At 43.5% G+C, this 15,876-nt stretch overlaps 1 protein-coding gene across 1 annotated transcript in view; it reads right to left on the bottom strand.

Annotated features, from left to right (window-relative positions):
- LOC145414040 (guanine nucleotide-binding protein G(s) subunit alpha-like) overlaps nucleotides 1-15,600 on the bottom strand; it is a 35,585-nt gene extending 19,985 nt beyond the window's left edge. Inside the window, exons 1-2 of the mRNA XM_080283604.1 lie at nucleotides 15,492-15,600; nucleotides 8,633-8,705 (exon numbers count right to left, since the gene is read on the bottom strand). Coding sequence (XP_080139730.1) covers nucleotides 8,633-8,705; nucleotides 15,492-15,600 — 182 coding nt within the window. The remainder of the gene's footprint in view (nucleotides 1-8,632; nucleotides 8,706-15,491) is intronic.
- Nucleotides 15,601-15,876: the final 276 nt, after the last annotated feature.

The raw sequence follows: 15,876 nt of genomic DNA, 5'->3' as shown, positions 1-15,876 counted from the left end.
CGACCTATCCCACTCCTTGAAAATGGTTACTACGCTCGCTGTCATCCACGCCACTGCAGCCACTCCCGAACTTAGTCATTTAAATAATAACATTGTAACTGGCAGATAAATTCTCACCGGATCGCCTTTAAAATTCTTGCATAAAATTATTCTCATCCTGCCTCGGGGATTTCTGAGGCTTTAGTTTATTTTTTTACTATATTTATTTGCGTATTATTATTTATTGGCGTATCAGATACAGCCAGGCTTCTGGGGGCATGAATGATGAGTGAATGGAAGCGTGGCCCATTGGACTGGGCAAACTTGGGCTGTCTGGACGTTGCTACTCCTCACCCTGCCCTCGGGTGGGAATGGAGGTCCGGATGATGGTGATGAATGAATGATTTTATTTATCTGTTTAGTTAACTTGTTACACATCGTTTTTATGATCATTATTATAACTCACTACACCAGTGGTGTGTTTTAATGTTCTTGTCAATATTATCATTATTATTATTATTATTATTATTATTATTATTATTATTATTATTATTCCTTCTTAAGACGTAGTAAATTGCTCGCATTCGCTTGATTTAAAAGCTACAGCCATCATACTGGGCCATCTGAGTCCCCCAGCTGGCGGCTTCATATGTTCCAGTATCATCCAGTTCCCAGTACTGGTTTTCCAGTTACAGCCAAAAACCTATAACAATAGTCTATTCGCGGATTCTCAGAAACCGTTAAAGTTACAGACTTGAACTTTTTATGCAACATAGCCAAGGTCGGGGAGCAGGTCTGAAATGACTGTGGGTCCATTTGGGCCGGTAGTTTATGAGATCGTCCAGGGGTCAATGGAAAGTATTTTGGGGTCATTGTGTGCACAATGTAAAAAGCCAAGATAGAACTGAGTTACAATCACCAAACTTGGTACGTTTGTAGAACAACAAGCTATGCATGCCTACCAAGCATGAATGACCTTGACCTAAACCCCAAGGCCACAGCCAAGGTCAGAGTTCAAAATATGTTTTTTTTATGGATCACTATATCAAATCTCGTGAAATCACTGGCTCCCCAGATTGGTAGAGGAGAATAAATTGGCCCCGGCAGCCTAAATGAGGAAGGAATTGGACGACCTTGTCATATGGTGAACTGCTGGCTTCAAAGTATGAATGTCTTTGACCCAAAATTCAAGGTGAAAGCCAAGGTCAAAGTTCAACTGTACAATAATAATAACAGGAAAAAAAATGGAATTGAGCTGCAATCACCAAACTTGGTACATTTATAGAGCTTCATGTGCTATGCATGGCTACCATGTATGAATGACCCAAAACTCAAGGTCAAAGCCAAGGTCAAAGTTCAAAATTTGCTTATTTTTTTATGTACTGAGGTCACATGCACATGACAGATGACCTTGTCATGTTTTGAGTTATTGAAATTGCTAACAACAATTTCCGTTTTCTACTTATTATCATAGTCGTAAATAACTGCTGCCTGAGGGATTACACTTCCATATTTATTAGTCAACAATGATAAAGGATATTTATTTAAGACACAACACGATTTCTGTATCTTCGCTTTTCATTTACCAGACTCTATCCCGCGAAGGCCTATCTTATCATTATCTTAGGGACAATGTAGCTGATAAGGCCCTCTGAGGACTGGGTAGGGTGGGTGGAGAGGAGTGGGTGGGATGGGCTGTGATGGTGGTGAGTGGAGAGGAATGAGTGGGATTGGCTGGGATGGTGGTAGTGGTGGTGGGTGGAAAGGAGTGGGCGGGATTGGCTGGAATGGTGGTGGGTGGTGGGTCAGGGCGGGGTAATACACAGGCTAGGCAATGTACACTGGCCAGTATCAAGGGAGTAGCCAGAGGGGTGGACGGGATGGCACTGGCCCCTCCTGTATGCCTGGCTATCCCACTGGTTACCTCAGATTTCTAGAGAGATACCCGCAGATCCCTCCCTCCCTCCCTCCCTCCCTCTCTCTTTTATGCAAGAAAGAAGGAACCAAAGGCCAGAATCCCGTAAAGTTGTTCCCTCTAAGAAAAACAGAAACATACTTAGGATCGTCCACCCCTTGGCCACCCCAGTTTAAAAATCCTAAAACTAAGCCTCTGTCCAGTATGAATGTGGCGATGATAATGAAAAAGTCCTTGAAATGGAAGATAAAAACATGCATGCGCTGATCTCATACATTTGGCGTTTCAAGACACAGTTAAAGACAAGAAACAGTTCCCAGGAGGGGCAAATGGTAAAATAAAATCAGTAAAGTACCAGCATAAGGACGAATATACTGTGCAATGCTAAATACGATATATTTCCCTTGAGAAAATCACAGAAGCTTCCTTTAAAATTATTCCTAAAACAGGGAAACCAAGCACAGATCCTAAAATCACCGACGGATATCCTTTACGAATGTCCCTGGGAAAAGAGACTACTTGATCATTACTATCATCATCATCGTCGTCGTCGTCATCATCATCGTCGTCATCCTAAACGTATGAGATGTGACACTGTAGAATCAAATAATAAAAAAAAAAACATAAAAAAACGAGAAATAAACCACAACAGTAGACCACAAAGCACCACACCCAGGGGACGGGAAAAAAAAAAAACGCGCATACCTACACAAATCCGTAACTTATCCATTTCGATCCCTTACCAGATCTATATTTTCTTGGCCTACCCCTCCGTCTCCCATCTTCTTACTCTCATATATGCCCTTTTGATCACCAGATATACCGGTATAAACACACTATCTACCCCTTATCAGTAACTTCCTTGCTTGGTACCTTTCATGAATCTGTCTTTCCTGTTCAATCTACCCAAGTGCATTCCTTTAGCAGTCCATTTTCCATTTTCTCACTCTTGACTTCTGCATCTCACGCCATAGCAGTCGCACACCAGAACAATAAATAATCTAAGCACCCACACACTTTCATGCAATCCCATATCAACCACAAAACAGAGTACACTATTCCGTATCAAAGTCTTCACTACACTGTCCACCTTTCGTCCTAGTCATTCTACTCTCCACTGCCTTAACACAAGTACTTCCCTGTTACTGCACTGATGTACTTACTCTTCCTCTAAATCAAGTCCCTTTTCATTCACTATCACTGCACTGACAGTCACTTTCTCAACAACATTTCGCTCACAAAACTTAAAATCTGAACCAGACTGCAAAGATCCTATGTGTTATAAGTAAGCGGCGGGGCATCCTCTAATTTCATCACATTTTAAATGCTTCATCCATCTCCACTTACCGCCCCTCCCACCTCCTCAGTTGGCATCGTACATAGGGGAAAATGAATTACACAGTTCTACTCGGTGTGGTTTTAGACGAAACCGAAGCACGACATGTATCACAGAGGTGGCCAAAGAAATAATGCCACTCATCAAAGACCAAGGTAAAAAATGCACAGTAATACAAATAAATACAGTATATGTAAAGTCAGCGATAGGTATGGACGCTGGAACTCCAACACACATACATACACATGATTATGGTACTGGGGACAGACACTTTCATGGGATAAAACACCGATAGAACTGGGTGTCTCTGCTGTCATATCTAAATGCCCCTCAGCTTCTTCCCAGTTCCCCGAAAGGCAGAGGCAGGATTGCAGGAGAAGGACAAAGTCGTCCTGCATTCCACTGGGTTCACGTTCAGATGAGCCTGAGATGACAATAACAACCACAGAAAGAAAAGATTATGCCTTAAATTGCATGTGATTTCTTCTTAAATTTCTTGAGCTGAAGGATTGAACAACATCACATCACCAGACTTACAGGATTATACGCGGGGTCCCTCAGTAACAGACCTACAATCCGATACTCCTATACTCACTTTAAACACACTCGTATACAACACAAATAACGTCAATCAAAAAGTACTATCAAACAATATATTAGTAAAACATGATCAAACTATCCAAAAAATGAAAATTATGAAACAGACCGGATATGTAAACCTAAATTCATAGTGGCAGGGCGAAGCTGACTGAATCCCATCGTTGTGAATATCCAGGGAAATTTGGGATATGGCAGCTTCGAAAATGCTGCAGAAAAGCCAGCCACTACCGTCCAGAAGCATCATTATCAGCAAAACAGTCTAAAGGATACTGTAAGGTAAATCAGTTTGCACATGCCAATACAGAGCTTGGAACTTCCATAAAAAAATCAAGCCACATATTGTTAAACCAGTGATCAGGGACGTAGCTGGATTTTTTAAATGGAGTGGCCATGGGGTGGCGAAGACCACTTACAGGGTGGGTCAAGGAGAACTGTTCAGGGGGATCTGGAGGTATTCTTCCGAAAATCTTGGGTGGCTACTGGGGAGGCCAGACATACCGTATTTCAGGGAGGCCCGGGCCGTCCTGACTACCCCTTTGGTTACGTCACTGACAGTGATACGACAAACTCTGGATTATTCACTGATCTCCACCCATTTGTTTCAAACAGAATGTTCATATACGACAGTGCTAAATAAAGTTTTCCGATCTGACGTTAAAAAAAATCATAATAAATGGAAAGGCTGCTCATAAAGTACTGCAGACGCTTAAAGTCAGTGATGACATACCTTGACGGTATCACACAGCGTCAAAATTCTGACACCCTCATAATACCGGTCTCATGAGAAGTTAAACATAAAGCTTGTTATATATATACTGATTTGCTAAACACCAAAAAAGAAGGGACGAACACACACACACACACACACACACACACACACACACACACACACACACACACACACTCACTCAATGTACAGTGATGCCATATGAGCTCTACACTGAGTGACAAGCCAAATGGTTTCCTGTACCCAGGAAACCATTTACTACGCTGGGTGGTAACCATATAACAGGGGTTTCTGGCAGGGTTACGTGTCCCCCAGATTCCCCTATCCAAAATCACTTAATCATGGCAGTCGCTTCAGACAGCCTCGGAGGGCCCAATACCTGCCCAGGGCCCCAACCAAATGGGCAGACTCGCGTGGCCATGTGGAATGTGAGAGGTGTGAATGAGGAGAGCAAGAGGGTGGAAGTGGTGAATGTGTTCAAGAGTGCGAGATATGCCGTGATGGCATTGTGTGAAACGAAGATGAAAGGGTGCGAAGTGGAGGAGTGGGAGGGTGTGAAATGTGTAAGATCGGGAATGAATGGGCGAGGAAGATGTAAGGAAGGAGTTGCTTTGTTGATGAATGAGGTGTGGCAGAGTGGAATGAGAGACTACAAATGTGTCAGCTCGAGGTGTATGTATGTCAAGTTCAAGTTTGAGAAGGTGAAAGTGGCAGTGATTGTAGCATATGCACCGTGTGAGGACAGGAGTGAGAGAGAGAAAGACAGGTTTTGGGATGAGCTGGGTGAAGTAGTGGGAGAAATGCCCAGGAGCTATAAAGTGATTGTGATGGGGGATATGAACGGAAGAGTAGGCACTGGTCCTGAGGATGACATAATGGGTTGCTATGGAGTACCAGGAGAAAATGATAATGGGAAGCGACTAAAGGATATGTGTCAGGAGAGGAGGTTGTGCATTTGTAATTCGTATTTCAAACACAGAGATGCACATAAATATACATGGTATAGAGGGAATAGGGATCGTGTTGGAAGATGCCTGATTGATTACGTGCTCGTAGAGAGGTCGATGATGGGAATGGCTGCTGATACGAGGGGAGTGAGAGGACGATGTGGAGGTCTGTCAGATCATATGATTGTGGTATGCAAGATCAAGCTCAGAGGAGTGAGGTGGATCAAGAGAGAGAGGAGCAGTCAGGGTGAAAGACTGAAAGTTGAAAAGCTGAGGATCAAAGAAGTGGCAGATGAGTACAGGACCAAAGTAGAGGACGAGTTAGAATCAGTGAACTGGAATGAATTGGATCTGGACAGCCTGTGGAATGCATATAGGGATTGCTTGGTTAGGAATGCTAAAGTGGTGTGTGGTGTGGCAAGAGTATCAACAAAAAAGAAGGGTACGGCATGGTGGGATGAGGGGGTTAAGAGAGCGGTGGAGGAAAAGAGGAAGAAGTGGCTAAAGTGGTTACTGGATAGGGGTTCAGTTGAATTAAGAACTGAGAATATCGAGGGCAAGATGCATGTAAAGAGACTAGTGAAGAGGAAAAAGGAGGTGAATGATGATCTGGGAAGAAAAATGAATGCGAACTACTCTGAAAATAGAAAGTTATTCCGGAAAGAAGTGCGGAAATGTAGAAGTGAATGCGGGAAGAAATGTGATAGTGTGAAGGATGTAAGTGATAGGTTACTAACCCATGGAGATGAAGTAAGGACCAAATGGAAAGAATATTTTGAAAGCCTGATGAATGGGAATAGAGCAAAGCGGCTGTAAACATGATTAGTTTTGGGCGTGTGCAGAGAAGGAATGCAGTGCCAGGAGTCGTGACACTCGCACAGGTGAAGAGCGCTGTGAAACGGCTGAAAAATGGGAAAGCAGCTGGGGTTGATGAGGTGTATGCGGAGATGCTTAAGTGTAGTGGAGAGTGTGTAATGAAGTGCTTGTTGGAGATATGTAAGAAGGCATGGATGAGCGAAACTGAGCCAGCAGAGTGGAAAAAGGCTGTGATTGTACCCCTGTACAAAAATAAATGTGAGCGAAGTGAGTGCAAGAATTATTGTGCCATAAGTTTATTGAGTGTGGTACGGAAGGTATATGGAAGAATTATTATAGAGAAAGTATGAGAGATATCAGAAGTCCTAGTGAGTGATGAACAGGGTGGCTTTAGGAGTGGCAGAGGATGTGTGGATCAAGTATTTGCAGTGAAACAGATAGCAGAGAAGGCTTGTGAGAAGGACCATAAGGTGTTTATGGCATTCATGGATCTGGAAAAAGCATACGACAAAGTAGACAATGAGGGATTGTGGAAAGCTTTGCGCATGTATGGTGTAGATGGTAGGCTGCTAGGTGCTGTCAATAGATTTTATGATGGTAGCGAAACATGTGTAAGGGTTAATGGGCATCTAAGTGAATGGTTCACGATCGGTGTAGGCGTGCGACAAGGTTGTGTGATGTCCCCATGGCTGTTCAATATATATAGAGAGAGTATATATATATATATATATATATATATATATATATATATATATATATATATATATATATATATATATATATATATATATATATATATATATATATATATATATATATATATATATGGATGGGGTGATGAGAGAAGTAAAAACACGAGTAATGAAGAGAGGGATGGCGTTGGTAATGAATGGTGATAGATGGAATATCTCAAATTTGTTGTATGCTGATGATGCAGTACTGTTTGCAAGTTCCGGACAAGAACTTGGTAGGCTAGTGCAGAGTTTTGCTGATGTCTGTGAGCGTCGTGCCTTGACAGTAAATGTAGAGAAGAATAAAGTGATGGTTATTGAGAGAGAAGGTGACTCCCAGTGTGATGTCACAGTGAATGGAGAGAGATTGGAATTGGTGAGAGAGTTCAAATACTTGGGTACAGGGATAGAAAAGAGAGGAAAATGTGCAAAAGAAGTTGAAAGTAGAGTGACATATGGAAGAAAAGTAGCTGGTGCAATGAAGGCCTTGATAAGAAACAGAGGCTTGAGTGTTGCAGCTGCGAGGCTTACATGAGGGAGTGTTAGTGCCAACTTTAACATATGGGAGTGAGACTATGGTGTGGCATAAAAATGAAAAGTCAAGAGTAACAGCAGTGGAGATGGGACTGCTGAGGAATGTATGTGGAGTACAGAGGGTGGATAGGATATGAAATAATGTGATTCGTGAAAGGTGTGCAGTGAGGAAGTCGGTGGACACCAGAATCGAAGAGAGTGTCCTGAGATGGTATGGTCATGTGGAAAGAATGGATAACAAAAGAGTGGTGAAAAAGGTATACCTGAGCGAATTTGAAGGAGGGAGGAGGCAAGGTAGGCCAAGGAGAAGGTGGAGTGATATGGTGGATAAGTGTTTGAGGAAGAGAGGTTTGGAAGTCGGTGAGGCTAGGGAACTGACAAGAGATCGAGCTGGCTGGATTAATGTTGAGGAGAAGTGCATGATCAGTGATTTGGCACCCCTTGTGAGCATGGCAGCGTCCGGACTGACTCAATCGGATGCGTTTGTGTGAAGCTGCAGAATGTGGTGAATGTTTTTGGCGTATCCGGTAGAGCCAGGATTCCGGGGGCTTGAATGATGAGTGAGGGGAAGTGTGGCCTATTTGGATTGGGCAAGTTTGTGCTGTCAGGACACTGCTACTCTTCACCTTGCCCTTGGGTGGGAAAGGAGGTCCGGATGATGATGATGATGATGATGATGACGATATAAATAAATAAATAAATATCTATCTATCTATCTATATATATATATATATATATATATATATATATATATATATATATGATGAGGATACACTGTAGACGTAAGATATTAAAATAAAATATATCCCCAACTTCAGCACGGTGTAACCACAACAGATGACTATATTACTGTTTTCTCTTTCACCCTCAGTGTCTCATAGACCAAAGCTCTTCCCTTTGCACTACCCATGCTATCTAAAAGAAAAAAGAAGAGGAAAGATTCAGTAAATGAGGGAGAGAAGGAAAGCAGGTGGGGGGATGGAGGAAGAGTAGAGGGTGTGGTGGAGACAGGGCAACACTACTGTACAGAGGTGACGCATTACTCACTCATCAGAGAACCCGTTGATGTGCAGGATCTTCATCTGTTTTATTATAGTGGTCTTGCCTGACTCTCCAGCACCTGTCAGAGGAACAACATAGAGGGTGTCAGACAAATGTTATTACCTTACATCACTGTTACGTCATCCCAGGTACTGCAACTCTTCACTTCAAAGACATGGTGCGAGTATTATATTTTATTTTACAGATACTGGTTTTCAGCTTAGAGGAGACGTCTGGGAGTGTAGAGGTTAAACAGGTCAATATATAACTCCTTCCAGCTCGACAAACATACCCATTGGTAGAATAACATGAGTTTAACACTGGGGTATGGTGCTAGTTACGAAGAGGTGCAAAGGAAAGCATGTAGGGCTGTAGTACTCCGTTTGTGCCACTGAGCTATGGGAGATGAGCTGCAAAAGGACGAAAACCTGGGGTAAGTTGAGTGATTTATAGTATGAACCTGAAACTTGTTCTTACTGCATGTTTTTGATGGATTTATGAACCATATATGGAGTCCAAGATGTTGATTACACAATTGCCAGCGTGAAAGATTGTGGCAACTGTCAAATATGTATACACCCATGATGGTTGTACCCCGCGATGGGAGAAAAAGAGAAATGGACACAGCTTGCAAATGGAGCATGTCGAAGGAATGATTTTAGTCTCTAGGTTGGGTTTTTATCTCAAGGTTGGGTTTTTAGGTGTGGCTGATTTATATTTCATGTTAAGGAAAAATTCACATCATTATACATCCTGGTGATAAGTATTTGCTGGTGTTATTTCTCGGGTGCCTCAGAACTCTCATGAATGGGTCCTGTCAAGAAATGTTATCAGGGGCATCTCACAGGGGACTGACTGTTAAAATCATCCAGTTGGAGCGCCTTAACCCACTAGAACACCAACAATTATTTGATTACATGGAAACTACCAAACGCAGTGAACTGTCTCCTGCGTACCAGTGAATCATTTGGCTTGTCACTCACGGTAGAGTTAAGTACTACATCGGGTAAGTGGATGGTGGGTGTCCCCACGTACTAGAGATCCTCTTTCCATAGGATCTCTACCACGTACTACTACTGGTGACCAACCAGTACAACAAATGCTAAGAACTGGCCACGTATAATGCCTGCCTTGAGAACGATATGTATCATGTTGTTGAGGGACGGAGGAGAGCACTCAACTGCACAGCTTGGAACGTAAGTAGAGGACGCTTGAGCGACCCATTGATTCGTCGTGGGTTGATTGTAGGATCACGTCAACTGTCATCGCCAATCAATTCCTTTAAGCACAATGTGAAGGAGAGAGGTGGTTGCAGGAGTTCAGCCATAACCTCGTGTAACCATATTTCTTAGCAGTTATTAATTTTAACTATTGCCGTTAGGTACCTAAGCAAGGGGTAGAAATGTCGAACTCTCTGATAAATACGGTAGAGCAAAAGCAGACATGGAGGTAGGGACATCTGTTTGTTTTAAAGAGGGTGTGTGGGGGATCGTGACTACTGACCAATATCTGCTATGAGAAGTTAAATAGTGGCCTAGTTGGTTTGACTGTTTCTGCGAAGTTGGTTGCTTGCTGAGTTCTGTCCGAAGTCTTGGTTTTGTCATATCCTTTCTGGCGGCGAGTCACCCATGTCTGCGTTGTCATGCTATAGGATGTAGAAGAGACGTTTGTGTCTACCACTGGACAAATATATAAAATGGAAGGCACAAAATGACTAAAACTTGATACTGATGATTCAAAACATAAAACAGGTGAACTGTCAAACCACTCCCATCTCTTGTTCTTGAGTCAGTTGCTATTTAAAACACTGAAAACGGCAAGGTTGCTAATGAGTGTTAGTGTTGTCGATGTTAATGGAAAAGACATGGCATACAGCTTCAGAGAATCCTTACTAGAGAGCTTTCCCAACACCGTAAAAAAAGAAAGTGAAAATACATTATGCCTTGAAAAAAAAGTGTCAAAACTGGATCTAAGAAATTTTGTAGGAGATCTCTTCAGTCGTCTTTTATTCCTTGGCCAGACGTGAAACATCAGCCTGGAATCTCTTCTCGCTTACGAGCTGTGTAGAGTACCTTTAGCAGTTCCGGGAGAGTATGACTAACCGCAGAAGGTAGTATTTCAAATCTTGTTGGGCTGCTCTTCATGTCATGCAGATCAAGAGAGCCAAATGTTGTAAATGTACATGCACAACAACTTCTGAACCACATGTTTTTGGTATTGTGAAGGTATCGTCTCAACTGCAGCTGCAAAGATGAACAGAAGACTCTAAATACAGCTAGACTCCTACTGAGCCTGTTACTTTCGATCAGTGTCTCACATAAAGATCTTTAAAGCAAACAAGACGGTACTGCTTAACTCAGGTCTATAATCAGACACTGACTTTTCTTCTTGCTAGAGATGTCATTATAAAGACCGAAGTTAATAAGCGAAAACCTGCTCTGCGTGTGTGACCTCGGGAGGAACGTGTTGATGACTGGTGAGGATGGGGAGGTTTTGCCCATGAAGAGGCTGACATCCTTATATCGGGCTGTGTTCTGAAGGCTGTTCGTGAAGGAAAGGGTGCCATTCATGTAATAAGTGATGACACACGATGTTCTTTTCATCTACTTTTTGTGGAGGTACATGTTCATCTAACGGAAAAGTGGGATGAAGTATGCTTACCACCCAAACTGCTGAAAACTAAATGAGATGTCAGGGCAGTTTCTTGACATGCACACTCTGACGGACTGTGACACTGTTTTTATTTTTTATTTATACTTCTGGCAAGGAGAAAGTAAGTGCATTCAAAAAAATCATGGCTGCAGACTACCAATCTGTACAGTGTCTAGTCCAGGAAACTGAAAATGAGACAGAGTTGATGGAGCTCCCCTGCCTTCTACTATCTGTCCAACAGCATGAATGTGCAGGCGGCAAGGTACACAGTTTACTCAAAGCAGAAGATCAAGCCTCATCACACTACAGCACTGTCTTACCAAAATGTGAATCTTTGGTATGAGGTACTTGAGGCTCTCCTGCAGGTGATGCACTAGATGATAAGAAATTAGGAAGGTGCTCCTCCCCTTGAAACCACCAGCTTTATAGCTTATAAGAATGGAGAAAGGTGTACCATGTTCAATCACTACCACAGAACCTGGTGCACCTCCTGAACTGATGCATGTTGTTAGTTGCCAAGTCGGGGTTTAGGGAATGGCACATGCACAGACCGACTACTAATCAATTCTGTTCCACTTACAGCCACTATTTTACCTCTAATGAGTGTCACAGTCTCTAACAAAGTGTAGCAGAAAAGAACAAGAGCACTCACCTGGGGAGGAGGAGGAGGAGGAGGAGGATTACACAGGATTACACAGGAAAGCAAACAGCAACAGATCTTATGGTCCTTTCGAGGCTGCTTGTTACAGAGAAAACTATGACTACAAGATCTAACTCTACATGCTGAAGGATAAGGATAGCAAAGCAAGAAGGCTTCCCCCACCACCAAACACTCCAGGAAAAAGTGAGAAAAACCACCATGCAGCATGGAAAAACTGACATGGAAATTTTATAGGAAACACTGGAAAGGAAAAGTCACATTCTATAATACTTTATCTATAAGCTACCCGATTGAGTAACCTGAAAGAGTAAGTAAACAAATAAAATAATAGTTACGGCATGACATTATAAACCGGTACATTGAGTTAATGGGAAGTCTGTGGACATAACGTGGAAGCTACAAGCCTTGCCTGGCGCTTTTAAGGTAGAGAGCAGTCAATCAGGCCCTAGCTCCCGTTCACTCCACTGAGACAAGCAACTCTCCCATGTGGGACAAGTACACAAGTTTCATCCTGAAGCAGTGACCCCTGGTACATTAAAAAAAATCCCGATGGTGGTCACTTGACTAACAGGGAGCCTCAGTGATCCACAGCCCATCACAGGTTGAAAGTAAGAGTAGTGACAGTTAACTCAGAGTTATCTGTGCAGATCCTAATCTGTGCTTATATTGCTTTCTTTGCATTGGGGAGATTGAAAAATGTATAAGACAGGTGTCTTAGATAAAAGGGGACTGCACAGTGCACAGTGTGGATGTGCAATGCACAGAGGAGGAGGAGGAGAAGGAGGAGGAGGAGGAGGAGGAACAGGGTATTAAAAGACGAAGAGGAATTAAGCCTAACTTGATAAGATGATGCGCACTTAATACTGTGATCATAATATTGCTTGTCTCAATATGTAACTTTCCTTGTGCTTGCAGTATATTGTTGTGACAGTGTCTTGTTGTGCACTGCAGAGATACCTTCTTTATCATTCTAAACAAGACAAAAAATATCAGGCATTAAGTCAAAATCAGATCTCCCTGGCAAATGAACACCATAATCATCCCTCTAGAGTAAAAACGTGCCACTCATAATATGTGTTTGTTTTCCTTTTCCTGCTCCGTCACAAGGCAGCCGTATTAGATTTTTGTCGCTAAGCATTATAGTAAATTAAAACATGAACACTGGCCGAGTCACACCTGCCAATCCCTACCTTGACATTCGAATTATCCTTTTACCACAGCGGAGGGGAAAATATCAACAACGTGTCAGTAAAATGGACCAGGCACTCATTCTCTCACGATTCAAACCTTCGGAATCCTGGCTCTGCACACACACACACACACACACACACACACACACACACACACACACACACACACACACACACACACACACACACAGTCACCCAAACCACCATGCTGATAATGACCATACCTTTTCAACTATACTCTGGTCACTTCAACTAGGTGTAATACTGCCATCTTTTCCTCCTTAATGCTTAGCTGCAACAAGAGATTAACACAAGAATTCAATGCTAGTCACGAAGAAGTGCGATGGGGGGGGGGGATGCAGGGCCGTAGTATTCTCTTTTTCTGCCACTGAGCTACATAAAGACGAAAATCTCCATAAAGCAAACGTGAATGGGGGATTTATTACAAAAAGTTGTAGTGGTAGGCGGGGGGCGCTCACCATCCACTCGCTCGATGTAGTGCTGCTTTGGGTGTCTGCCCTCTCCTCTCTTCCATCCTTCCACTCCTGTCCTTCTTACCTTCTCTCTTTCCTCATTCTTCAACCTACGGGCGAGTTTACACTCCTTCTCCTGTCTTTCTTTCCTTCATTTTTTTCCTCTTCCTTCTGCCTATGAGTAGCTCTACGCTAAGTGACAAGCCATATGGTTTCCTGTACACCAGGAAACCACTTATTACGCTGGGTGGTAACCATGTAACCAAATTATGGCGCCTGGTGGTTTAGTGGGTAATTAAAGCACACCATTTGGACTGAACTTGTGTAGGTGTATATCCAAGGGGTGGTTGGGATTTATTGCTCACATAATGCCACTCAGGGATGAGTGAGGCTGGTCACTCTCATCTTAAATGTCAGGACCAACTTGCCTAGCCCCAGATTCCTACGCTCCTCATGGGGCGACATAGGACTGGATAATGGATGGATGGATGGCTTAATCCTTACTCTCCCCTTCAGTGTCATTTAAATCATTCAATCACAACTATACTGATCATTAACCTACAAACTGATATTAACTAGCCATATCTAAAAATAAATCACTAAGGAAGAGGTGTTAGGGAGTCAGAGGTATTCATCCTTTTCATACTTTTTTCCAGCGTTCTCCATATCAGCCGAGGATGAGATGAAGGCATGGAGTGGAGAGGTATATGAGAGAGGAAGGTGTGAGCTGGGGGGAGGGCAGTGAAGTGACGGGGACAGGGCGACATGGAGGCGATTTGTTCGTGGCCGCCCCATAAAAGATTGAGGCGTCTGGCAGTAAATAGATAGATAGATAGATAGATGTTTCCTTCATGGACAGGATGGGTGAGGATGGATGGGATGGGTGAGGATGGACAGGATGGGTGAGGATGGACAGGATGGGTGAGGATGGATGGGATGGGTGAGGATGGACAGGATGGGTGAGGATGGATGGGATGGGTGAGGATGGATGGGATGGGTGAGGATGGATGGGATGGGTGAGGATGGACAGGATGGGTGAGGATGGACAGGATGGGTGAGGATGGATGGGATGGGTGAGGATGGATGGGATGGGTGAGGATGGACAGGATGGGTGAGGATGGATGGGATGGGTGAGGATGGATGGGATGGGTGAGGATGGATGGGATGGGTGAGGATGGATGGGATGGGTGAGGATGGACAGGATGGGTGAGGATGGATGGGATGGGTGAGGATGGATGGGATGGGTGAGGATGGATGGGATGGGTAAGGATGGATGGGATGGGTGAGGATGGATGGGATGGGTGAGGATGGACAGGATGGGTAAGGATGGATGGGTGAGGATGGATGGGATGGGTAAGGATGGATGGGATGGGTAAGGATGGATGGGATGGGTGAGGATGGACAGGATGGGTAAGGATGGATGGGATGGGTATGGATGGATGGGATGGGTAAGGATGGATGGATGGGTAAGGATGGATGGGTGAGGATGGATGGGATGGGTAAGGATGGATGGGATGGGTGAGGATGGACAGGATGGGTAAGGATGGATGGGATGGGTGAGGATGGATGAGTAGGATGTAGTATGGTTCAGTCTGCTGGCTGGGGATAGGATGGGTGAGGATTTATGTTCAGACTAGAAGAAGAAGAAAAAGAAAAAGAAGAAGAACAACAACAACAAGGTGAAAGAGGGGAGGTTGGTGGAGGAGAGACAAGTGTTAACACAGAGGATAAAACACAGGTCAAGTGGAGAGAGAGAGAGAGAGAGAGAGAGAGAGAGTTGAATAGATAAACATATAGCAATACACATGAAGAGAAACAGACAGACAGATAGCTAGAGAAAAAACTTGAGAAAGAGAAAGAGAGAGAGAGAGAGCAACCTATCCACTCACCAAGCAGCAGTATCTTCATCGCCTTCTTGTACTCTTTATTCCACTGTGATATCTGTTTCTCCAACTGCCTGCTGGCTTTCTTCCCCTGGTCCACCCCACACAGCACCATCATGGGGTCTGGGAGGGCCACCGTGACTGGGTTAGCGCGCGTTTTTTTTTTTTAACCGTTGCCTTGCCTAGATTTCGTTACTCCCCTTCCTTAGCGATTTATTTTGCACGTCACACCTTGATCCTCCTCTGCTGGTGATATAAACTGTGACGGTATTAAGCGGAGAGACGCGGCAGTCGAGAGAAAGAGATATTTTGCACGTCACACCTTCTTGTCTGCTACTGATTTAAGCTTCATCGATATTAAACAGACAAACGTAGCACAAGAGGGAAAGCA

The sequence above is a fragment of the Coenobita brevimanus genome, chromosome 98, assembly GCF_032717465.1.
Source record: "Coenobita brevimanus isolate Jiangsu-jjx chromosome 98, ASM3271746v2, whole genome shotgun sequence".
Classification (NCBI taxonomy): domain Eukaryota; kingdom Metazoa; phylum Arthropoda; class Malacostraca; order Decapoda; family Coenobitidae; genus Coenobita; species Coenobita brevimanus.
The sequence above is the reverse complement of the archived record's forward strand: the minus strand, read 5'-3'. Positions and strand labels throughout refer to the sequence as shown.